This window comes from Lissotriton helveticus, chromosome 8 (assembly GCF_964261635.1).
Source record: "Lissotriton helveticus chromosome 8, aLisHel1.1, whole genome shotgun sequence".
Taxonomy (NCBI): domain Eukaryota; kingdom Metazoa; phylum Chordata; class Amphibia; order Caudata; family Salamandridae; genus Lissotriton; species Lissotriton helveticus.
This window is the reverse complement of record NC_136069.1, coordinates 978,620,697-978,646,237: the sequence shown is the minus strand read 5'-3', so window position 1 is coordinate 978,646,237 and position 25,541 is coordinate 978,620,697. Positions and strand designations below refer to the sequence as shown.

The window sequence follows — 25,541 nt, the reverse complement described above, 5'->3', positions numbered from 1 at the left end:
TGACGTGCTCTTCTTTATGTTCTGACCATTCTCTTCTTTCTGATTTCTGTGAGGAAGTCTGAAAAGATCGAGAGGGATGTGTATAAATATCTTAATATCTGTCAGGTTTTCTCAAATTGTCCCTATTTCTAAGGTTGTATCTTTTTTCAGAGGGCTTCCTGTGTGGAGACTTGCCTCCTCGTTCTGGAGATCTATCTCTCCGTTGAGGAAACCTTCCTCTGGACTGAAACTGTTTTTCTCTGGGAGTGGTTTGTTTATTACCCTCCCACCTCTTTTTTGGAGTATTGAGATTATTTTTAATAAAGGTTTTTTCAGGATTTTCAGTTAGTTGTGGTTTTAGTGGTTTCCCACCCAAACCATCTCTTCCTAGTTCTTCATAGGATTTTTCAATTATTCAGGCAAGTTCAAAAGGTTGATCTGCTATATCTGTTTCTTTCAATTTTTGGTGGCAGGTTGTACCGTCAATTGTCAATTAAACTAATTCTCTATATGCTTTTGTTAATTCTTTTAGCTTAACTAAGAGTTCTTGGTCTGACATTTTTTCAATGTCAGGATGTGGTGTATAGCTGGCTAGAACTGGCCATGTGGCTCCTGGTCTACCTAGCCTGGTGAAGTGATTTTGATGTTTTAGGGTGCCATTAAACCAGAGCAGGTGCTCTTGGTATGTTAGTGGAATTTCAACGTCCTCGAAAGGGACGTATTTCTCTGGAGATTCATCTATTTTGTAATAGTGAAAATCGTATGTTATTGGATTTGCTTCAGGAAAGTGTATCCAGGAATAGAATACCTCTGTCTGCCGATGTTCATGGGCCTCTACCACAAATATGACTGTACCACCTCTTGATGATACTCCATTTTCTATAAGTTTCATAGATATAATTTTCCTTACATTTACCGGAATGATTATAACATTTGGGTCTTCCTTTTTGTGACTTGTGTCATCCGCTAAAAGTTGAGCTGCTATTTTAGCTCTCTCCCTTTCGTCGTCACTTTCCGGCATTTTACTGACAGAAAGTTTTGCAGATCAAGTTTCAAGGAAACAAAGATTAGGTGCACAATATTTTGGAACACTGTATCCTTCAACGTTGACTAAACCAAAAACTAATACATAGGAACTCTTCCCACTAAGTTCCGGCGGATATTAACCTTTTACCCACTCCAGACGTCTATTGGAGTTTTTACGGGAAAAAGGGGTCTGTGTGAAAAGCACGACTGAGGTACTCTAGTATCTAGCGTTAAATTATCGCCTTACCAAACGTTGGGCGCCATGTAGTGTAGTTCCTATATTCCCAATAGGCTCTACACATTGGAATAACATAAACGATAGTTTAGAAGTAGGACTAAGGTCGACTAGGTCTCTATTGAATATGTTAGACTTAATTATGAATGCCAGCTAGCTCAGAGGTCACTAGAAACTTTCTCGACTAAACAGGAAGGAGTTAACTCTCCTGAATAGACAAGAAGGGATTAGTTTCTGACAACCGCATAAACATGACAACTTTGCTCCCTCCAGAATAAGGAGTATATCTCCAGAGTCGCGGAAACAATAGATGGCTATTTCACTCAGTCAATCGTGCATGCTTAGTTTCACCAGCTGTGCAGAGAAATAGAGAGACGGGCGTTTCCAATAAAAGTTATTTATTGAGCAGTCCTCTTTCTCATGCAAGAGAAGTAAATTGCCACAATTGCAATACTTGTCATAAAGTAAAGTGCGTACAGTAAAAAGAGTATATTACTGTAAAAGCATTTATATGGTTTCTAAGCCATAAGATACTTAAAACGGATAAAATACATACAATGATAAAAGTTCACTAAACGTACTCAACTGGTGTTTCTAAAATACGCCTACCCCGGTGTACCTAACCTAAGCCTAGTACGTGGGAAGGAGTAAGTGAGATATAGTTTGAGTTAAGATAGGTTTTTGCCAAGAATCTGAATCAAGAATTCTCTAAGGATCTAATCAGCTCCGTACCTTGGTTTTAGAATGAAGGAGGTCTTGTATCTCTTTCTCAGGACTCGATCTCACAGCAACCCGCAAGGGTGACTGGAAACACTGGAGCTGGATTTCTCGGCAGGAGAAAAGACAGTGTCTCTCTCAGTGCATCAATGGGAGAGTCGGCTTCCTTTGGCACTCGCATCAGCTGGGCGTCCGGCAAGTAGATAGCCGATCTTCTCCAAACCACAGTGTGCTTGCTTAAGGCAAATGCTGGTATATTTATACCTGGAAGGTGCCGAGTTTGACGTAAGGTTGGACATAAGACGTCACTAAGAACTTACAGTTCTTTCAGGACTCCAGGAGTTCTTGGACAAATCAAAACAAAAGCAGGGGGAATTCCCGGGCTGCTGGAGGCTTGGTTTATTTAAAGAAGGTGTTATACTTTCTAGGAGTCTAGGGGAGTAGCCTTGCCGTATTTTGACTGCATTGGCTATGACTAAATATGGATATGATTCTTATGCCTTTATAACGATATGATTTGTTATGATTTGTTATAACCACATAAGGGCATGAATCGGGAATATTGAAATAGGGTCCTAGATACGTTCACAACAAAACTAAATGTTTGTGGTAGATTTTTATATTGACCTGGAATGAGACAACCTATATATAGGTACAAGAAATAGACAGGTGAGGAGCCAAGATGGCGATCGGAACAGTCGCATGAACGCTTTGCTCTGAGGTCCCTTCCTCCCCGCTTGCCTATCCTGTCGATAATCCTGATCGAGGCTTTATGATTTCTGTTGTTAGAGAAAACGCTCACTTACCGTCTGCTTTTGGGGCTCCATCGTGCAGTGGCTCCTGAGATCTGCCCCCGTCTGCTTGCTGGCCTTCCCGGCCCTGACGCCGGGGCCTCGAGTGCAGCACCCGCCCGGCAGTGTTCGGATTGTTGGCGGCCCTGGTTCGGATGAGAAGCCTGTCGATGGGAGCCTGGGAGCCGCGAGCCGGGGGAGATGGAGCTGACCCACTCCCAATAGTGGATTGTCCCGTATACCCAAGCAGTTGGTGAGCCGGAGAGAAGCCGTGTTGCCCGGTTCCCCTTGGGTGTGACGCCCACTCATGTTAATAGTCCCGTCCGGGAACCGGTGCTTGGCTCCCGGAGAGCTGCGGGGAGCGCACCCGGTCTTCTGGTGACTCTCCTTTCCGTGCCGGGCGCCGACCGCCGCCGATTAGCTGTGAGACCTGTTGCCTCTGGCGGTCGGACTGGACTCGGAGGTGGAGGGGGAAGTGGCGAAGAACGAAGAGCTTAAGATGGCGGACGACCCCTTGGAGTGAATCCCTCCCGGAGACAGAGACACTGCTGCATTTGAGACCCCCGGACCTCGGTTACATGGGGCGGCGCTTACACGTAGTCATGTGCTGGTTGCACTGGTTACCCTGCGGACTGCTCTGCTTCGGAGGTCCCGGGACTTGGAGGTACGGATCGCTGCCATTGTCGTTGCGCCATTTTGTGGCGTAGTGGCCTCCCCCCGAGTTGGTGCCGTTGAATCTCCTCCAGTTGCTGTGCCGGGGTCCCGGGATGAATCTACGATTTTGGGGGAGCGAATGGATCTGGCGTCTGTGCTGCAATGCCTCCCACATCTTGTGTCTTCCTATCCGTGCTTGGCAGACCTGTCTTTGGACTTGGCCTCGCTGGTGATCGGCGTATTGTTGCACTCTGGCTGCCGCCATGTATCGCTGGCTGCTACTTGGTGGCTGGGACAATGTTGTGCGAAGGTGCCGCCTGCCTCACCTGGCTGGTGTGGCCTTTTTGTATCGTACTGTCTCCTGACTGCAGGGCTGTTTAGCAGTTCTACTATTCACAGAAGTGGCCAGGGGTGACCTCGCTTGGGTCCTGGCGGGACTTCTTCCTGGTTAATGGCGAATCCGGGACACGTCTTGTAGGACTGTTATTGATTGCAACCTGTGCGTTGGCTGTTCTCTGTATTTTCTCTGGCCTCGGTCTCTATGCTTTTAGTTGCGGGGATGGGGGGGACCGGGTGTTTACATCGCCGGCTCCTCTCCTCATTCTTTTTCGTTTTAGTCCTCTTCTTTTTCTTTTTATTTCCTTTCTTTCAGGTGACTCTGGGGCGACAGGCACGCTGTTAGTGGGGTAGGCCATAGCCATTACGGTGATGTAGGGTGGCGGGTGATGGGGGGGGGGTTTGTTATTTTAATTTGTTTTGTTCTATGGTCCCTTTCTTTCCCTATTTCCTCTAGGGGGTTGGCTATGTCTTCTTTTTCCGTTCTTTACCTATCCGGCGTCTGCACTTGCCTTTCTTACTGTCTGGTACGGGTGGGCTTTCTACGCGACATCTTGCTAAATTGCTTGCTATTGTTTGACCTTTATTCCTGGCCTGCCTTAGGCGGGCATTGGGTGTATTTGGCCCCGTTACTTATGATTGATTTCTGATTGCATGGAGGGGTATACCTCTCCCGTCTCTTTTTGTCTGATTGTGTTGTGTGATGCCTCTGTTGATATGGCCGCTGCCTCCTCTCAATATTATAAAAATGAAACCTCTTTTATCCTTGTGCTTTCCTGTGTTACGACCACGTCTTACGATTATAATGTGCTTCTTCCTTTTATCCTACACATCTAAACTGCGCTGTCTTGATCTCCTGATTTTGCGGCCGGCCCCTGTGGTTGTAGGCCCGCGCTTGTATTGCTCTGATTGATTTATTAAAGGTTTAAAAAAAAAAAAAAAAATGGACAGGTACACTAAACTATACATGTCACTTTTGATTGCTGTCATATTTTTCCAACTTTATCACCTGTGGGCACTCGAAACCCATTGTAAAATCACACTTGTCGGATGCCCTCACCCTGCAGAAACATTTAGGAACACACATGTGGGCTAAATAGTGGCAGTAATATGTTCATGTGTGAGGAACATTGGAAGAAATTACAATGATTTGGGAAACAATTGCTGAAAATCTGATAAAGGCAATGTTTAGCACATTCTTCTTGACTGCCAATGAAGGCAAGTGAGATCTGGCGTGAACCAGATACCTTAGATTCTAAAGAATTTGAAAGAGTATAGTTTTTCTACTTTCCTCAGTTTAATATTCACATCAACATAATAGTGCACTACATACAGTGATTCTTCCTCAATGTGGTAATGTGTCCCAGACTTACATAATGATTGTGCAGAAAAACATTGCCCTTGGAAAGCCCACAGATATTTGGCATTTCCAGCTCCTGACATCAGGGCAACATTTCTTCGGTTATTGTTCCTGGATTTATGTTTCTCTGTTTGAAACAAAATGGGATATTGCTATCCTATTTAATGTTATATTGAAAACTCATATTGACTGGCATGCTATGTAACTGCCTAAAGATAGAATAATTTTTAATACAGATAAATGATCATGTTTCTGTTTTGAATTTTCATATATTCTGAAATAACTTTATTCTAGAGTCATAAATCCAACAAACACCTAAAACATACACAACGAGATGTACTAGGCTAACTTAATTTCATTTTTTTCACAGTAAAATAAGGAAAATTGATAATACCAAATTTCGACAAGTAAAATCGGAACAACTGCTACGCATAGAAGATCATGACTTTGCAATGAGACCAGGATTTGGAGGTAAGTTGTACTCTTAAGTTGAGAACTTTGTAGTTGTCATCTTCCATATTTGTAGTTATTGTTCTTTTTATAATGTGGTGTTTTCATTGAATTTTAAAAAAGTACCATCACCCATTTCATTTTTTGGAATCTCAAATACAAACTTCATTTGAATGATACTCAGTACGTTTTTCACCAAAAGTTCACTTTGAGTATTTATTCTCCATCAGTTCAATCCCAGAGTAGAGTTTTTTTATTGGGGATCTGAATATTTCCGAGGCTGGAACAGATTGGAAGTATTGTGGTAAGTTTATTACATCTAACCGGGAGGGAGACAAACAGCTAACTCACATGAAATGCTTTGTTCTCGAGCCCGGGGATCGCGGCCCTCTTGAACACAGTGACATTCCACAAGATTATACCTAGTGGGAACACTACATATCTCATTCCTTTAACAAATTTAACAAAACAAAGAAAATAATAATTAGTAAACAGCAATGAAAAAAAATCATAAATAGCATTTGAAAAAAACATATTGCATTTGAAAATGTGTGAGAAACAGTAGTTCAAAAACAAAATGTGGACCATACACACAAGTACAAATTACATAACAAATTCATCAAACTTTTTTTGAGTTTTAATATCAGTACAATCCCTGAGGACTCAGGACTAGTTTCTCCAACACAAACCAGCTCTGGATTCTTGATCCAGTTCACCTTGTTCTTTCTGTTCTTTTCTCAATATTGTCTTTAGTATTTTCTTTCTATTCCACACATTTCTATCACTTAACAAGAGTGTATTTTTGTATACTTTATTCACCTGAAGTGGTTCTGAATACTTAGATTACCCTTTACTAATCATATGACTTTTCCATACCTAAACCCAATCACCACTCATATATTCACCACGTTGGCTGGGCTCACTCTCCACCACCACCTTTATTTACTCCACTCCTTTGAACAACAGCACCCCCTCATTGCTTCAAACAGAGATTTTCCAGTTACAGAGTGAAGTGTGTGGCAGTAAGACCACAACTATTTTCTCATCGCCACTTTCCAATATTCTCCTCCTGCCAAAGCCAGCTGTAATCCCTCTTTCAGTGTTCTGTTCCACATCTCCACAAGGCCACTGCTTTGAGTATAATACACAGAGGAACAAACTTTCTCTATGCCTTGCTGTAGAAGAAAATCTTTAATTCACTGAGAAAACAAATTGGACACCGTTATCACAATCCATAATTTCCGCCACTTGTACTCTTAAAAGCAGTTCCTTTAAAAACAGAATAACTGTCTTTGAAGTCACTTCTCCATTAATTTTTATTTCAGGCCACCTAGAGAAATAGTCAGTCAGAACAATGAATATTTGGGACTACCACCCAATGCATGTCATTTACCAGTAATATCAATTTCTATTTACTTCCAAGGACCATTTGATGTGTCAGACTCTACTGAAGGATAACTCACAGTTTTCTGGGATTTGTCTCTCCAAGCACATAGCACACCCACTCTGATGGTCCTCTCCACATCGTGATCTAAGCTGGGCCACCAATACTCTTCTCTTTCTGGCCTATTATTAGCACTCACGCCCTTGGTCCCACATGTGCCAATTTAACTATACTATCCCTTAATACTGAAGGTACTACTAGCAAATCACTCCTCAACAACACACCATTCACCACCACCAATGCCTGACTGCCCTGTGAAAACACTCTGCAGAAAAAAGGGCACACCCCTTGTTCCCCAAAGACATTGTCTCCTTTAATGGCATCCAACAATTCATCATGTGACACTCTGTCTTTAGTTGTAACACTCACTGCCGCCACCAACCAGTCCTCTTCTTCATTCAACACACCAGACACACCACACCGCCTGATGGCAATCGCGAGAAACAGTCAGCCAACACGTCTTTTTTCCAGGCAGATAATCCATGCAGAACTTATATTCGAAGTTTTTCATTAACCATTGTGTACATCTTGGAGATGCTCTCCTTCCCCCTTTTGTTGTGAATACTTTCATAAGTGATTGATGATCTGTTCTGACTGTAAAATTAGTTTCCGACAATTATGTTCTAAAATCATTGACTGTGCCCCACACAGCCATTGCCTCTCGTTCTATGGTGGAAGAGTTCTTCTCTGCATCCATTAATAGTTTAGAAGCATAGGCAGTTGTTACAACGACACCTTTTTTTCTTTGAACCCACTAAACTGGCATCAGTATTTACTGCAATAGGATCATTGGTGGCAAATGGTTTAAGTGCTGGGGCTGTGGCAATTTTCTTCTTCAAATCTTCAAACTTTTTCACAACTCTCAGACCAAACACATTTAACATTTTTGATCATGAGACCACGCATGTGTTTGGGCATATCAGCAAACATTGGTACAAAACAGCAATAATATTCGGCCAATCTTAAAATTTGCAATAACTGATCTTTACTTGTTGGAGACGGGCTTCCTCTATGGCAGACACTGGTTTCATTTTTAGAGCTATACCATCAGCAATTCCCCAAATACTCCACCTTCTTCACTTTGAACTTACATTTCTCCTTCCTGATGGTTAACCCGCTCTCTTGTAAAATTCTTAATACATCCCTCACATTTTCATCATGTTTTGCATCATTGTTGCCAAAGACTAAGATGTTGTCTTGAAACTATGTCACCATATGCATGTTCTTTAGTAGATGATGCATAGTACTCTGAAAAATGTCTGTTGCCAAAGCTAAACTAAAAGGCATACGTTAGTATCTAAATGTCCCTTAAGGAGTGACAAAAGACCTTTGATCACATGATAGTGGTAAACATTTAAAAAATGTTCGGAAGAGGATGCCTATTGACTCAAATGTCCACATTAAGATCCCTCAAGTCTACATACAACCTTATTAAAACCAATTTCTATGGCGCAACTAAGCCCAATGGGCGTCAAGGCGCATAACCAAACGGTACAAGCTGTTCAAAATACCACTATACAACTATACAGCTATTGTTATTATTATTATTATTATTATTATTATTATTATTATTATTATTATTAAAAGAGATTTGGTACCGCGCACATACACCAATTGGTTTCTTGGCGCTCGAGACCGGGTGGAGAAAAACAGTCGGGATCGGGCAGCTAACCATGTGCAAGACGGAACAGGTGGGTCTTCAATAAAGTGCGAAAGCAGCGATAGTCGGTGGATAGACGAATAAAAAGAGGAAGGGAATTCCAGGTAGCGGGAGCAAGAAAAGAGAAACAGGCACCCCCGTGTTTCTTGCGGTTGAACCTGGGAGTGATCAGAAGATTGTAGGCCGAAGATCTGAGGTTAAGGGAAGGAACATAAGCGTGCAAACAAGAGGAGATAAAGGCAGGGGCACAGGTAAACAGGGATTTAAAAATGGTGCAGGCCATCTTAAAGACACACCGTTGCGCAACTGGGAGCCAGTGTAAGGTCTTCAGCAGAGGGGTGACATGCTGATGTTTAGGCTGCTGAAAGATTAATCTGGCTGCCTGGTTCTGAACCAGTTGAAGTCGGGAGAGGTGACAGGCAGGAACCCCCACGTATAGACAGTTGGCATAGTCTAGACGTGAGGTGATGAGGGCCAGGATAACAAGAATAAGGGCCTCTTGGGATAAAAACCTGCGGATCTTCCCGATTCGGCGAAGATGATAAAAACATGCCGAGGTGACGGTGTTAATATGTGGCCGCATCGAGAGGTCACTAGAAATGGTAACCCCCAAGCTCTTCACAGTATTCACTGGACAAGGAGGGGAACCCAGAGCGGTAGGCCAAAAGTTGGGAGACCAGGGAGTGAGGGGGCCGCCGGTCACCACCAGCTCCGTTTTACTTGGATTGAGCTTTAATTGGCTAAGGTTCATCCACTCATAAATAAAGAGCATGGCATTTTGAAAATTGGAACAGGAGGAAGGGGAAGGATTAATAGGAAAAATAAGCTGCAGATCATCTGCGTAGTTGAAAGCAGAAACTGAAAACTGACGAAGAGAAACAAGGAGGGGCTGCATATAAAGGTTGAACAAAAGCGGGGACAGAGCAGAACCCTGGGGAACACCACAGGAGAGTGAAGATAGGGGGGCAGAGAAGGAGGAAAGGCGAACAGATTGAGAACGGGATTGGAGAAAGGATACCACCCATGACAGGGCCAGCCCAGAGATGCCAGCATTTCTGACACGGTCGACCAGGATTCCATGGTCGACCGTGTCAAATGCGGCTGAAAGATCTAGAAGTACAAGGGCCTGGGCCAAGTTCTTATCAGCTCCCTGTTTCAGCGTGTCCATGACTGCCACCACCACTGCCTACTGTGGGTAAGCTTTGACGAAACACCAGGTTTTGAGCGCCTTTTTAAAAGAGGAGAGAGAGGACTGTGTCTTAATATCTTGGGGGAGAGAGTTCCACAGCTTTGGTGCAACAATGGAAAATGCCCTATCTCCCCATCGTGCTCTTTTGGCTCGAGGGACGACCAACAGGTTCAGCTCAGCAGATCTAAGCGCTCTCCCTGGCTGGTAGGGAGTAAGCAAGGCGCTTAAGGGATGCGTAGATCTTTCTGACAGAGCTCTATAAACTAGGCAAAGAATTTTAAAAGAGATCCTCATTTGAATAGGGAGCCAATGAAGAGTCTTTCTGGCCATAGTGGCAGAGGAGGTATTGGGAAGTGCTAGAACAAAACGGGCCGCAGCATTTTGTACAATTTGTAGCCGCTGGGTGAGCCCCTTGTTGGCATCTGCATAGAGTGCGTTGCAGTAGTCCAACCTGGAGCCCACCAATGCCACTACTATCTGCTTCCGAGCTGGGAGAGAAAGATAGTGAAGAATTCTCCTGAGTATTTTTATAACTCCCCAGCAGGTAGCGACCGTGCGATTAACCTGTAGGGTCATAGACAGCGAGGTGTCGAAAATTACGCCGAGATTTCTGGCTGACTGGGAAGGAGAAGGACAGGTTCCCAGCGCAGACGGCCACCACTCAGTAGACCAGATATCCTGGTCCTTGCCAAAGACCAGGATCTCAGTTTTGTCGCCGTTCAACTTCAAAGAATTCTGAAGCATCCAGTCAGATACTGTCTGCATGCAGATTCTGAAGTTGGCGGCGGATGTAGAGACTGAGTGGGCTAGTGACACCATGATTTGAGTGTCATCGGCGTATGACACCACTTCCATCCCCTGAGATTTTACTAACCTCGCAAGGGGTGCAACATAAATGTTAAATAGGGTCGGACTGAGGGCCGACCCTTGAGGCACCCCACATTGCAGGGATTTAACAGGGGATAGAAATTCGCCGAGCTTGACTCTCTGCTCTCTATGTTGTAAAAAAGAGTGCAGAAGGTTAAGAGCCGCACCAGAGATCCCTGCCTCCCTCAACCGAGATGTTAAGATGGAAGGAGACAGGGTATCAAATGCTGCGGTAAGGTCCAGAAGGACCAACACCGTAGTGTGTCCGGCATCTACCTTCATACGGATGTTATTTACCACCATGGTCAATGCAGACTCCGTACTATGGACTTTGCGAAAGCCATGTTGGGATCCATCAAGATACCCAGATGAGTCAAGAAAAGTAGAAAGATGACGATTGAGGTGGGACTCAAGTATTTTTGCGGGAGCGGGTAACAGTGAAATAGGTCTAAAATTTTTCAACTGTTCCGGGTCCAGCGTGGGCTTCTTGAGTAATGGCTTCACTATCGCCCTCTTCCACAATAAAGGGAAGGTGCCTTGGGTGATAGATCCATTCATCACCTCTAGCAAAGGTGGCAACAAAGTGGCTCTGCAATCCTTCAGGATTTTCAGAGGACACGGATCCAGAGGGGATGAAGATTTAACCCTGTCGAGAAGAGTGTCAAGTTCATCCAAAGTAAGGGGCGGAAAGTCCGTTAGGGTGTTAGCATGGTCACTAGACCAGGCTTCCAAACTCTTCAAGATTTGGAAAGAGGAATCATCCATATTATTTCTTTGCGTTTCCAGAGCCAAATAGATATCATCAATCTTCTTATAGAAGAACTCTGATATGTCGTCGCAGAGCTCCTGTGAGCCTACCACTGGATCCGGCACCTGAAGGGTGCAAAGTGAGTCCACGATCTTAAATATCTCACTAGAGGAGGTAAGGGAAGTAGTGAGATTGGTAAAGTATTGCTGTTTTTCTCTGATAACCGAGGATTTGTAGTCAACTAGCAATTTCTTATGGAGTTCCCTATCCTGTGGGTCCCAGTTTTTTCTCCATTTCCTCTCTTGTCTTCTGCATCCCTGTCGCAGAAGTCTGAGAGATTCCGTATACCAAGGAGCAGTGGGTTTACGGCGCGCAGAGTATCTATAGGATAAAGGAGCTAGTTCGTCCACCGCCCTGGCGATCGAATCAAAGAATAATTCGGCTCCTCCATCCACATCCCCTGAGGCAGAATAGCTGTCATTATTTATAAATGGTGCAAAAGCATCATTCGTGATGTTTTTAAAGCTCCTCTTTGGGCCTCTAGTGAAGGTGCAAGGATCAGACTTTCCTTCCAGAGAGTAGGCCAACCGAAGAGGGATGGCAAGATGATCAGACCACACTAGGGACACCGGAGTGTCTACAGATAGTCTATCATCATTGGTAAAGACTCCGTCCAAAATGTGGCCCGCCCGATGTGTAGGAGTTTTTACAAGTTGGATACAGTCACAGGCTGCAAGCGCATCCACCAACCTGGTGGAGTCATGGTCCCCCAGATTATCCAAATGGAAATTAAAGTCCCCAAGAATGGCCAGGCGAGGGTTACCGAAGTAAGGTTCAAGGATTCTAAGAAGATTCTCAGTGAACGAGGCTCTGGAACCAGGGGGTCTATATAAAAGGATTCCAGAGAAGGAGACCGAAGGGGCACATAATATCGAGAAATGTAAGGCCTCAAAAGAATCCGAGACTGAAGACAGAGGTTTAATCGTACATTGCAAAGAAGTACTGCACAGAATGGCCAGTCCACCTCCTCTTCGTCTAGGTCTGTCATGTCGAAACAGGCTATACCCTTCAGGGATAGCCATTAAAAGATCGTGGCCAGAAGACTCAGAAGCCCAAGTTTCAGTAACAAACATCCACTCCGGTTTCCTATCTGTCACAAACTCATGGAAGGCGATATTGTTCTTAATGATGGACCTAGCATTGATCAAAAATCCCTTCTTTATTATTAAACTCTCAGAGGAGCTGGAGCTGCTCCTATGTGCTAATATAGGGAGCATAGGGGGTAGAACAGCAGAATCACATGTATGGCAACAAGAGGAATGCAAAATACCATCAGGAGAGAATTTATGGGTACAAGGTAGAATATCAGGCTTGAGGGCTAATAGCTCTGATACAGAATAATAGTGAGGTACCTTAGATCGAAGAGACGATGGTCCAGAGTCCAGCCCGTCCTCAGCGCGGACGGGCGCAGACGGGCTGGACTCTGGCGTGACTCCGGCGTGGCTGCGCCGGACACGCTGCGCGCACACGCTGCGCGTCATCCCAGTCGGTTTAAATATTGCTCTAGACAGTCCTCCTGACTGCTAGAGCGCGGGAGTGACCAGTGTTACCCTGCACTCACCTAAGATGGCGCTCACCAGATCCAGAGCGCGAGGGACCGGCCCGCCGAAGTAGCGGTGAGGATCCAATTATAGTGCAAGAGTGCGAGCGGGGGTTAAAAACAAGGGAAACAAGTGAGAAATGATTTTAAAATAAAAATAGCACAAAACGGGAATAATTAAAAACAAAGCGTTTCTGCAGGACAAGCCTAGCGATGTTAGCCTAGCTGTAGTAGCGATAGTAATGCAAGGAGAGCCTACCTCCTGTCCTACTTAAATATAAATCCCAGCGTCAATCTCTAGACAGTCCTCCTGACTGCTAGAGCGCGGGAGTGACCAGCGTTACCCTGCACTCACCTAAGATGGCGCTCACCAGATCCAGAGCGCGAGGGACCGGCCCGCCGAAGTAGCCGTGAGGATCCAATTATAGTGCAAGAGTGCGAGCGGGGGTTAAAAACAAGGGAAACAAGTGAGAAATGATTTTAAAATAAAAATAGCACAAAACGGGAATAATTAAAAACGAAGCGTTTCTGCAGGACAAGCCTAGCGATGTTAGCCTAGCTGTAGTAGCGATAGTAATCCAAGGAGAGCCTACCTACTGTCCTACTTAAATATAAATCCCAGCGTCAATCTCTAGACAGTCCTCCTGACTGCTAGAGCGCGGGAGTGACCAGCGTTACCCTGCACTCACCTAAGATGGCGCTCACCAGACCCAGAGCGCGAGGGACCGGCCCGCCGAAGTAGCGGTGAGGATCCAATTATAGTGCAAGAGTGCGAGCGGGGGTTAAAAACAAGGGAAACAAGTGAGAAATGATTTTAAAATAAAAATAGCACAAAACGGGAATAATTAAAAACGAAGCGTTTCTGCAGGACAAGCCTAGCGATGTTAGCCTAGCTGTAGTAGCGATAGTAATGCAAGGAGAGCCTACCTCCTGTCCTACTTAAATATAAATCCCAGCGTCAATCTCTAGACAGTCCTCCTGACTGCTAGAGCGCGGGAGTGACCAGCGTTACCCTGCACTCACCTAAGATGGCACTCACCAGATCCAGAGCGCGAGGGACCGGCCCGCCGAAGTAGCGGTGAGGATCCAATTATAGTGCAAGAGTGCGAGCGGGGGTTAAAAACAAGGGAAACAAGTGAGAAATGATTTTAAAATAAAAATAGCACAAAACGGGAATAATTAAAAACGAAGCGTTTCTGCAGGACAAGCCTAGCGCTGTTAGCGTAGCTGTAGTAGCGATAGTAACCTGATGTCACCATTACCTTTCTTTGCCATACCCAATGAATCGAGTACCTCTGATGATTCTATTTGTTCAAGCGTCCCACTCTCACATAACCTGCATAGTTCTTGATGCAGAGGTTCTCTCATCACCAAAGGTATACTCCTGGCTTTATGACCTACCGTAGTTACATCTTCGCTCAACACAATGTAATGCATAAATCCACTGAGAGTACCAAACTGTTCCTTAAAAACATCTGGGAACTCCGTAATGTATGGCACTCCTTCCCCGGCCCCCCAGCACTTGATAAGGATGATTAGGAACCAAACTAATTCCTGAGGTCCCTTTGCTGAGGCCAGCCTAGCAAACCTAAACACAAACCTTCCTTAGCAAAATACACTTTAGATGGCACCACCTTCTGCTGAAACTCTAGCTGGGCTTCAATGAAACCCACTAATTCAATGGGTTTATTATGAAAGGCAGTTAACCTCATGTCTGAATTTTTCCGAACATGCTAAGAAACGTCTTTTAAATATTCCTCCCCTATAAGAGTGTGCCTAGCTCCTGAGTCTACAGCTCTGTAAGTGTGAGACCTGCACTCCTTTTTGTAAATTGTAATCAAACGTTAAAACAAGTTTAAATAAATAAGGGAGCAACCCTGCTGAGGGTTTTGCCCAACACCCTATGTGAAAACTGCACTGTCGAGGCCTGGAAACATCCAGGTCTGCAAGGTGCTCAACCAAATGTCGCTAGGGTTTCAGTAACCATACCACATTATTTGAAAATATTTGCTCTCCAATTTTGTATTGAATATTTAATGTAACAAAGTAATCATTCAAATTCAAAAACTGACCTTAGATATCGGTCACAATTAACTAAGCAAAAATGTGAACATAAAATTGCTCAATAACATTCAAAGCATGTTAGAAACATAATCACATATTATGATCATGATTTAGGTTGTATCAAATCTCTCAACATAAAAGCCCAATGCATTTCAGGTTTCAATAAGCCCTTCTTCAGGGCTTAATGTAAAACTTTATGTTTCATATAGGTTTTCTTGACTTTTAGTTCCGTGGCTGGACGCTACAATATAAACAATTGAGAAAGTTGCTAACGATCTTAGTGCTGAATGTGTATGTATTTATATTCATTTGAATATGTAGAATTTGCACATATTTAATGGAGAAACAAAAGAGAGAAACGTCAGATAAAGGATAGTACTTTGGAGCCTGACCCGTGATTCGTGTGGTGCCGATAATTCACAGTTTTTCCCCGATGATGTTAAGACAAAATCTATTTCAAACGTAAACATCAGATAACCAAATGCAGTGCATCCCAGTGAATGTGAGGCGGTGTTCTATCATCAGACGTGCGCACAAAATAACCACAGTCGCCTACATCTGTACTGCATGCCGTGTCATGTGAAAAAAACAGCTTTACTTCTAAAATGCACTTACTGCGCCAGTAGATGATGAACTCTCTGGCTCTACAGTAAACGGTACGTGAATTCAGTCAATGCCATCCAGGCTTATGATTACGTCTCCCACTGTTATAGTCTGAACTCATGAGTCTTACCCGCTCCGTATATGTTTATTCGGTCAGCGTTGTTAATTCGAGCGGCAAACTCGTCTTGTAAACTGAAAATCAATAAAATATGAATATATCATACGTGTTTTACCGATTGCGTTTCCCATTACATGGATCAGAGGTTAATGAGTCTTACCCACTTCGTATTTTCATTAAGACACACATTCACTGGATGATGTCATCAGTGATGTCATCAGTGATATCATTTGAGATGTCATCAGTGATGTCATGAGTGATGTCACTGACCATGTCATGAGTGATGTAATATGTGATGTCATCAGCAGTGCATTATGGGCACGCGAGTTATAGTTAGCTGAACTAACTATAACGGGGGAATTTCAATGGTTTTGTATGAGTGAAATGTCCAGCTAACTATAACATGTGTGAAACCGCTGTACTCTAGTCAAGGAGCCAGAGAGTTTTAAATGAGGGTAGGAACCCATTCCCGTTTGTATGGCATCTGACGAAGACTTGAACGTCGAAATGCATTATGCCTGTTGATTTGCACGAAGTAAACCGATCTCTTCCATCATCCCCTCCGTGTCCTTTGGTTGCTTGAAATAGGAGCTGCCGTTTGAATTGATATATATATATATATAAATATTCAAAAACACCATTCCACCTGGGGCCAGCCGAACTCACGGCGGGTGCAACCGAGAACCGCTTTGTAAAACAGCAAAACACGGAGGTTCGGTGCACACACGGGGCATATGTAGGCTTTGTAGTATCCGCAGACGCGTTTCTGGCTTCTGCCTTCATCAGTGCGGAAAAGCCGTCGATGTAAAAGCACAGTCTTTTAAACAGTCCTGCCATTCGATAGGTGAATCCTTGGCCAATGAGAGGCCAGCAATGGGGCGTCTCCATTTCTGTTGTTTGTTGCCAATTGCAATGTTCATGGCACACCCATCGCTGAAATCAAATGACACCTGTAGTTACAGTGACTCTATGTCCCCTCGCCTGCTGCTGTACACCTGTGAGTATCCCACATATAGTGAAACACTCTCGCTTTGTATAAGCAACAACCTAACTTGGTTGACAGAATCTGTTAGCGGCGTTTCAGGCAGCCCAAAGTGAATTCAAAAACACCATTCCACCTGGGGCCAGCCGAACTCACGGCGGGTTCGAATTATAGTGCAAGTCAAAATATAGCCCAAAGAGAGGATATGGGGAGTGTCAACATAATTTCTTAGAATGTGGCTGGGTTGAAAAATAAATTAAGCTCAGACGACTGGGGTCTGTTCATGGATACACACGATATCTGCCTTATGCAGGAGACGTGGGCCATGGACGACTACCAGCGAAGTGGGTTTGCTACATTCAATGTCCCTGCATCAAAAGGGGGTAGAGGGAGACCCTCGGGGGGCTCAGTACATGGGTAGCGACTCTCCTTGGAGTCATGGCCCAGCAAGTATCATCTAATTCCCCAGACATTTTGTGTGTCCTAGTAACATCACGGGGGAATAAGCACTTGGCAATAATCAACATCTACTCCAGGCCAACGCAGGGTGGCCAGGAGTCCCTGGTCATTGAACAGCTAAGGGGATTCATTAAGTCCTTAGATCCAGAGGCTGGTATTATTATTGGGGGGATTTCAATTGCCAATTTGAACCCCTCAACAATTTAAATACCAAGGACCCCGACGAGGAAAGCTTATATTGGAACATTCCGGAGCCCGCAATTACTACTGTAAAAGCATGGACACCGTTGGCATTGCAAATTCTCTCCCTTTCACTGTCTCTATCAGTAAGGCCCTGTAATGGACGGCTAAAATCGGATAGGCCCGGAAATGTGACCTTTAATAGAGTGGGACAATCGTCGATCATTGACTATATTATGATCGAATGCAGGTCATGGGACAAAGTCCAGGACTTCAAGATCTATTTTCGGACGGACAGTGACCAGAACGCACTGGTCATGTCCTTGAAGCCTGAGAGTTGGGGTATGAGATATTCTACACCTGAGACCAACTCGCCCCGTATCCTCTACTTTTGCATAACAATAGGAGGAGAGTTAAATGGCCGCATATTGCAGGCTCCCCAACAAGGCAGTCGGAAATATACTGCCAAGTATTGCCCTACCTTAGCAAGATGGCTGATGTGGGACTTGAGGGGGCTGTAGTTGGAAGGGACAGTAGGCCGGTAGAAATTCACCAACAGTTAACCTCAATATTGTTAAAGGTCTTTTTTCCACCTCAGGTATTTAAGGAAAATCTCCCAAAGACCCACCCCTGGTACACCGCTGATTGCCGCAAAATTAAAGGAGAGCTGGTCAAAGCAGTCAAAGCAAAAGATAGACCCGAAATTAAGTTGTTAAGGGTGTTGTACAAGCATGTCCTAGAGGGGGAAAGAAAGACGTGGGAGGAGGGCCAATGGAAAGATCTGAGGGAGGCACTACAACGCTGAGATCTTAAATTGTTCTGGGCAATTGTTAGTTCGGAGGGCAGGGTTGTGCGACCCGCCGTATGTCCTAACATAGCCCCAACATTATGGGAAGAACATTTCAGTGGCCTTTACGCGCAACCGGGCACTGGCGCTTCCGGGTTGGAATCCCTGAGCCTCCTCCATGAGTATCGACTGGAGGGGGCCCAGGAGATATCGATCCGGGAGGTTGAGTCTGCCATTTCGAGGTTACAACCCAACAAAGCAGCAGGGCTTGACAAAATCCCTGGTGACCTGTTCCGGTCTGAACCTACAATTTGGGCCCCTTATCTCTGCATTTTATTCAATGCAATACTAATGGGTACAAGTCACCCCGAGACTTGGCGGGGGGCTGAGATAGTGCCCATCTTCAAAAAAGGTTGCCCTCTGCAACCCTCAAACTATAGGCCTATCAGCCTAATAGATATTCCGCAGAAATTCTTTGGGAGGATATTACTGGACAGGATCCAGCTATGGGAAGAGGAAAAGCAAATCTTAAGCAATCTACAAGCTGGCTTTAGATCCGGTATTTCCACCATTGACCAGATCTTCCGGTTGCAAGTCCTCTTCTGAAAAACAGTGAGTGTGGAGGGTGGGAGTCTTTACCTCACTTTTGTGGACTTACGGGCCACGTTCGATCTGGTACCCAGGGATAAGCTCTGGAAAGTCCTTCAGGATCTTGGAATGCCCAACTATCTATTGGATGCATTGATCAGGCTCCATTCATTTAACTTTGCTCAGGTCAGATGTGGAAAAACTGGAGAATTGTCAGCATGGTTCCTGGTGCAAAGGGGGGTACGCCAGAAGTGTGTGCTGGCTCCTACCCTCTTTTGCCTGTATATAAATGGGCTCGTCAAACATCTCTTAGCCATAAAGGACATGGATGCCCCAAAGTTATCTACTGGAAGAGTGCCCGCATTAATATTTGCGGACGACACTCTACTACTGTCACGAACAGCTACTGGCATCCAGCGTGCCCTTGATGGATTTGCTGATTTCTGCGCCTTGAGTGGACTGGAAATCAATTTGGCAAAAACCAAATATATGATTTTCAATCCACCCAGGCAAACCCGACCTAATCCTACTCTGAATGGCATACCTCTGGAGAGAGTTAAAACATTTGTCTACTTAGGTATTACTCTCAAGAAAGACCTGGGTTGGGATGCACAACTAACTAAATCCACTTTGAAATTAACACAGACTGTTGGTGGGTTAACAAAAAGGTTCAGAACATCTATATTCAAGCCGGCTGCCCCTATTACTGAGATATACACAGTCCAAGCTAGAGCTGCAGCACTATACGGGGCAGAACTATGGGGTCACTGTCGACCAAAAAGTTTGGTAAAGGCTGAAAACACATTTATGAGAGAGTTGTTTGCCCTACCTGTTAGCACCCCATTAGTCCCACTCAGATTTGACCTAGGTTTGCTACCGGTGGAAGAGGAGGCCGCCTTGAGACCTTTAACATACTGGAAAAGACTCTGGTCTGTCCAAGAGTTAGCCCCGTACCGTGCAGAGTTTAAGGAGGTTTGGGTGACCCTGAGTTTAAAGAAAGTGTCCTGGTTATCACACATTAAAGACCTCTGCGAACAACTTGGTCTTCCTGGTCTATTGGAATCTCCTGAGGTAGTCTCTCCTACTATAGCTAGACTTGACCTGGTAAGAAGGTTTAGGTCTAATAACTTGCTGGCACTTCACGCTAACATGGCAGCAGGGAGCTGACTGTTGAATTCCTCAATGTAAAAACGGAATATAAGAAGGAGGAATTCCTTGACAAGATCCGCCCAGTCCAAGCCAGAAAGCTGTACTTACAACTAAGAATGGGTAGTTTGCCACTAAGGTCACTGACTTGTAGATGGGATGTGAATAAAAGTCTACAGTGCCCGGCGTGTGAAGATCCCATAGAAAATGAAACCATGTATTCTTCTTTTGCCCAGCGTATGTGTTGCCCCAAATTAGGTGGATTAAACCCATTTGTAGGAACCTGGGCTTTCGTGAATGTGAACCCGCGCTTAGAATTCTTAAATATGACACCCACCCACCGATTGTTTTTGCTGTGTCCCGTTTTTTAAACAGTATGTGGATCAAGCGTAGAACTTTTATAATGATTTAATTTTAGAACCCAGTACTCTTTTAACAATATTGATGAATCCCTGATAACTACTTAGTCGGTTTAATTCTTATTTTTAATCATGATCAAGTTTTACTGTAAATTATGTGTATATATATGAATTATGTTCTTAACTTATGTACTAAAAGTATTTTATTGTTCACTTTTATTATGATATGTTCTTTTATGACCCACAGTGGTCGAAATAAAGTTATCAATGATGATGAGGACCTAGTTTCCATAGGAAATCCACAACATTCTATTTGGAATAACTTTGGCGCCGGTGGACAAATCTTCGTGAGTTTCTCAAAGAAAATGGCCTGCTCGGTCCCGCTCCTTTCCTGAAAGTTTGGGGGTGATTCGTCAGGTGGGGGCCGAGAAAAAAGGGGGGTCCCAAACGTGTTTTCCCCATGCAATTTTCCATAGGGACATTTAGCCAGGGCTACAGCCGAACGGCTGAACGGAATTACATGAAATTACACGAAATTTGGCAGAAAGGTAGAGTTCTGTTTGCAGATTGTGCTGTTTGTTAAATGGTGTAAATCCATTCAGTAGTTTCTGAGAAAATTGCAAGTAAAATCATAGCGATATCTAGTGACAGAGTTCAGCACGTGTACGGAAATCTGTTCAATTACGAGCGCGAACTGCATGCTGATTGGCTGTGAACTGTCTGTCAACACTCCAAACCAGGAAGTGTTGGAGGCCATCTTGTGCCTTGCTAGAACCGAGTCACAAGAAAACAGTAAAACAAAGTTGGGAAATAAGGGAAGGGGTAGGCTAGAAACATTCTGACCCTCTAGGCTTGCTCAGGGGGTCGTACATGGATCTATTTTTTATTTTTATTTTTTTAAGGAAAATCGTGGCGTACGCGTATGGAAATATGTACAATTACGTGCAAGAGCTGCATGCTGATTGGCTGTCAATACTCCAAACCAGGAAGTGTTGGCAGCCATCTTGTTTGTCGGGAGAGCAGAGTCACAAGAAAACAGTAAAACAAAGTTGAGAAATAAGGAAAGAGGGCAGGGTAGAAACATTCTGACCCTATAGTCTTGTTCAGGGGGTTGTACATGGATCTTTAGGCTCAATTTTTATTTTTTTTTAAATAAAAAAGGGCGAGGTACTCGTGCAGTACTTGTACAGGGTGGAAAAGGTGAAAATGAAACGAGTAGTCCGTTTTATTCATTAGGTTCCGGGGGGCAAATTACGGGGGCAATTTTTTTGAATAATGGGGGCTTGTAAGGTGCCCCGGGCACTGGGGAACGGCAATCCTCTGGTTTTATTTTTTAGTATGCGGGGGGGTTTCGGTCCTACTCCCCGCAGTCTCGGTGAGCGGCACCCCTCGGGTTTTAAAAAAATATATATATGTTTAGAGCTCTCTCTCTCTCTTTCCCCGTACACGTCACGGGGAACGCCACCTTTCTGGGGTTGTGATTTGTAAAATGACCTTCCAGCTCCGGGTACCTGCATTGTCTGGAGATTTTTATTAATGTTGGGAGGGTGGGCTTGATAAAACGTCCTTGTTAATTCCCATAGAAGCCTATGTTCTGGTGTTAACATGGGCTTCTATGGGAAATAACAAGGCCGTATTATCAATTTCATTATTGAGGTTTTATCGTCAGTTTCCTGCCAATAAAACTGCGATAATTTTAACACCGGTCCTTGATAATATGCACCTAAGTTTACTCGTCAAAAAAAGAGCAATGGGCCATATTATCAACAAAAGGCGATTCATTATGGTCGCTTTTATCGGCAGGAAACTGGCGATAAAGCGGCGATAATGGGCTTGATAATATGCCCTTGTGAATAACCATAGCAGCCCAGGTTAACATCAGAACCTGGGCTGCTATGGAAATTTACAAGCGCCTATGTTTTTTTATTAATGTTGGGAGGGTGGGCTTGATAATACGTCCTTGTTAATTCCCATAGCAGTCTATGTTCTGGTGTTAACATGGGCTTCTATGGGAAATAACAATGCCGTATTATCAAGCTAATTATCGCCTTTTTTCGGCAGTTTCCTGCCAATAAAACTGCGATAATTTTATCACCGGTCCTTGATAATATGCACCTAAGTTTACTGGTCAAAAAAAGAGCAATGGGCAATATTATCAACAAAAGGCAATACATTATCGTCGTTTTTATCGGCAGGAAACTGCTGATAAAGTGGCGATAATGGGCTTGATAATATGCCCTTGTGAATTAACACAAGAACCTGGGCTGCTATGGGAAGTTACAAGGGCCTATTATCAAGCACATTATCTCCGTTTTATCGGCAATTTCCTGTCGATAAAAGCGGCGATAATGTATCTGCTTTTGTTGATAATATGCTCCTTCATTTTTATGATAGTATGTAAAGCTTTCCTTTTTTTTGTGTAGCAGTTGTACTCTTTACGTATGCGCAGCGTCGTTTCGAAGCCCACGTTTTCTTTTTCTTCAAGTTCAACAAGCAAACCTTTCTTTATTTCAGGTAGTAAATCTGTCGCTTTCTTTTCCCGGTTCGTGTGTGTCATCCGCTGCTGTACTTTTGTACAGTATTAATAATCATATTTTTTCTATATTTATTTGAAAGGTAGTGCCGAGGCGCCAAACGTTGATTACGTATTCCGTCCACCGCCATTTTAGTAGTTTTTCACCGTTGTTTTTATTATATCTATTAGTTAGAACTCAGTAGTTTTCAATCCTAGCCTTGAATATCTTACTATAGTATTTCAACATTATTTTTATTGTGGACCGTCATACCCCTCCCCCACAAAATAAAAGAAGTATGTAGATTTTTTTATTAACTTTTATTAAACAATAAATATAAACGAAACTCAATTATAACTATATTAGAACTAGAAAAATAACTTTAACAAACAATGTTATAAACAAATTGTGAAATGAATTCCAAAAGGTGTCCGATTGGTAATCTGCAAAAGAAAAAAGGAAATTAGAGTTTAGAATTATGTAGATGTGAGTAAATGAGCTGAAGCATTATGGGGCATATTATCAAGAACAGCGATAAAATTATCGCCGTTTTAGCGGTAGGAAACTGCAGCTAAAGCGGCGATAATGGGCTTCATAATATGCTCTTGTGAATTCCCATAGCAGCCCAGGTTATGGTGTTAACCTGGGCTACTATGGGAATTCACAAGGGCATATTATCAAGCCAATTATCGCTGCTTTAGCTGCACTTTCCTGCCGCTGAAACCGCGATAATTTTATCGCCGTTCTTGATAATATGCCCCTACAAGTTTTGGTAACTCTACGGTTTTACGTGTGCAGTGTGACTTGTACATTCCAGTTCTGTTATAGTGCCGCGTTCAAGTGGTGTCTATATGGAAGTGCCTATTGCGTTACTGACGCCCGTTATGCCGACTTATTTCTAATGCATTGCTATGAAGGCTTTGTAGATCTAGGCCTCTGTGCTTACCGTTGTATAAACCTTGCGGCTAAACATTTCAGGCAGTTGGTGTCACAACTTGTTTTCAACAATTCTTATACACGTCCAAGCAGACAGCAGTGTCTAAGTTTAAGAGAGAAAGAGAAATGATGTCACAGAGAGTGAGAGAGAGAAAGAGAGAGAAAGCAACATTAAAACTGTGTCGCAGAGTCTGGAGTTGAGATGTTTTCTTGAAAAGTCAGACGTAGATTTACTAGCTCCTTGCATCACTTTACCCATGTTAAAAGTGACTCAGTAGTGTGCGACCCCACCTCCATTTGTAATGTTAAAGCTCCCTTGAGCAGTTGGCTGACGAGCCTGGGACCCCGCACCTGCGTGCCTGAGTGGTACTAAACCTGGCAGATATTTGGCAGCCACCGGCAACCCCAGAACATGGCCTATCCCTGCTGACGAGGGGTGATACACCGAAACCCGTGTCCAGGGATGGCGAAGACAGCGAAGATAGCAGAGAATCGAAAGAAGATGCATCGCGGAACACGTAACTACATTAACCATAGTCCTTAGGGGCGATACCGCCGGTGTGTGAGTAGTGTGCGACCCCACCCCCATTTGTAATGTTAAAGCTCCCTTGAGCAGTTGGCTGACGAGCCTGGGACCCCGCACCTGCGCGCCTGAGTGGTACTAAACCTGGCAGATATTTGGCAGCCACAGGCAACCCCAGAACACGGCCTATCCCTGCTGACGAGGGGTGATACCCCGAAACACGTGTCCAGGGATGGCGAAGACAGCAAAGATAGCAGAGAATCGAAAGAAGATGCATCGCGGAACACGTAACTACATTAACCATAGTCCTTAGGGGTGATACCGCCGGTGTGTGAGTAGTGTGTGACCCCACCCCCATTTGTAATGTTAAAGCTCTCTTGAGCAGTTGGCTGACGAGCCTGGGACCCTGCACCTGCACGCCTGAGTGGTACTAAACCTGGCAGATATTTGGCAGCCACCGACAACCCTAGAACACGGCCTATCCCTGCTGACGAGGGGTAATACCCCGAAACACGTGTCCAGGGATGGCGAAGACAGTGAAGATAGCAGAGAATCGAAAGAAGATGCATCGCGGAACACGAAACCACATTAACCATAGTCCTAAGGGGCCATACCGCCGATGTGTGAGTAGTGTGCGACTTCACCCCCATTTGTAATGTTAAAGCTCCCTTGAGCAGTTGGCTGACGAGCCTGGGACCCGGCACCTGCGCGCATGAGTGGTACTAAACCTGGCAGATATTTGGCAGCCACCGGCAAACCCAGAACACGGCCTATCCCTGCTGACGAGGGGTGATACCCCAAAACACGTGTCCAGGGATGGCGAAGACAGCGAAGATAGCAGAGAATCGAAAGAAGATGCATCGCGGAACACGTAACTACATTAACCACAGTCCTTAGGGGTAATACCGCCGGTGTGTGAGTAGTGTGCGACCCCACCCCCATTTGTAATGTTAAAGCTCCCTTTAGCAGTTGACTGACGAGCCTGGGACCCCGCACCTGCGGGCCTGAGTGGTACTAAACCTGGCAGATATTTGGCAGCCACCGGCAACCCTAGAACACGGCCTATCCCTGCTGACGAGGGGTGATACCCCGAAACACGTGTCCAGGGATGGCGAAGACAGCGAAGATAGCAGAGAATCGAAAGAAGATGCATTGCGGAACACGTAACTACATTAACCGTAGTCCTTAGGGGCGATACCGCCGGTATGTGAGTAGTGTGCGACCCCA

General features: G+C 44.4%; 1 protein-coding gene across 1 annotated transcript in view; it reads left to right on the top strand.

Annotated features, from left to right (window-relative positions):
- Positions 1-5,535: 5,535 nt before the first annotated feature.
- The window catches only part of GABRR3 (gamma-aminobutyric acid type A receptor subunit rho3), a 964,887-nt gene continuing 944,881 nt past the window's right edge, over positions 5,536-25,541 (top strand). The window contains exon 1 of the mRNA XM_078657818.1: positions 5,536-5,569. Coding sequence (XP_078513944.1) covers positions 5,551-5,569 — 19 coding nt within the window. The 5' untranslated portion in view covers positions 5,536-5,550. The remainder of the gene's footprint in view (positions 5,570-25,541) is intronic.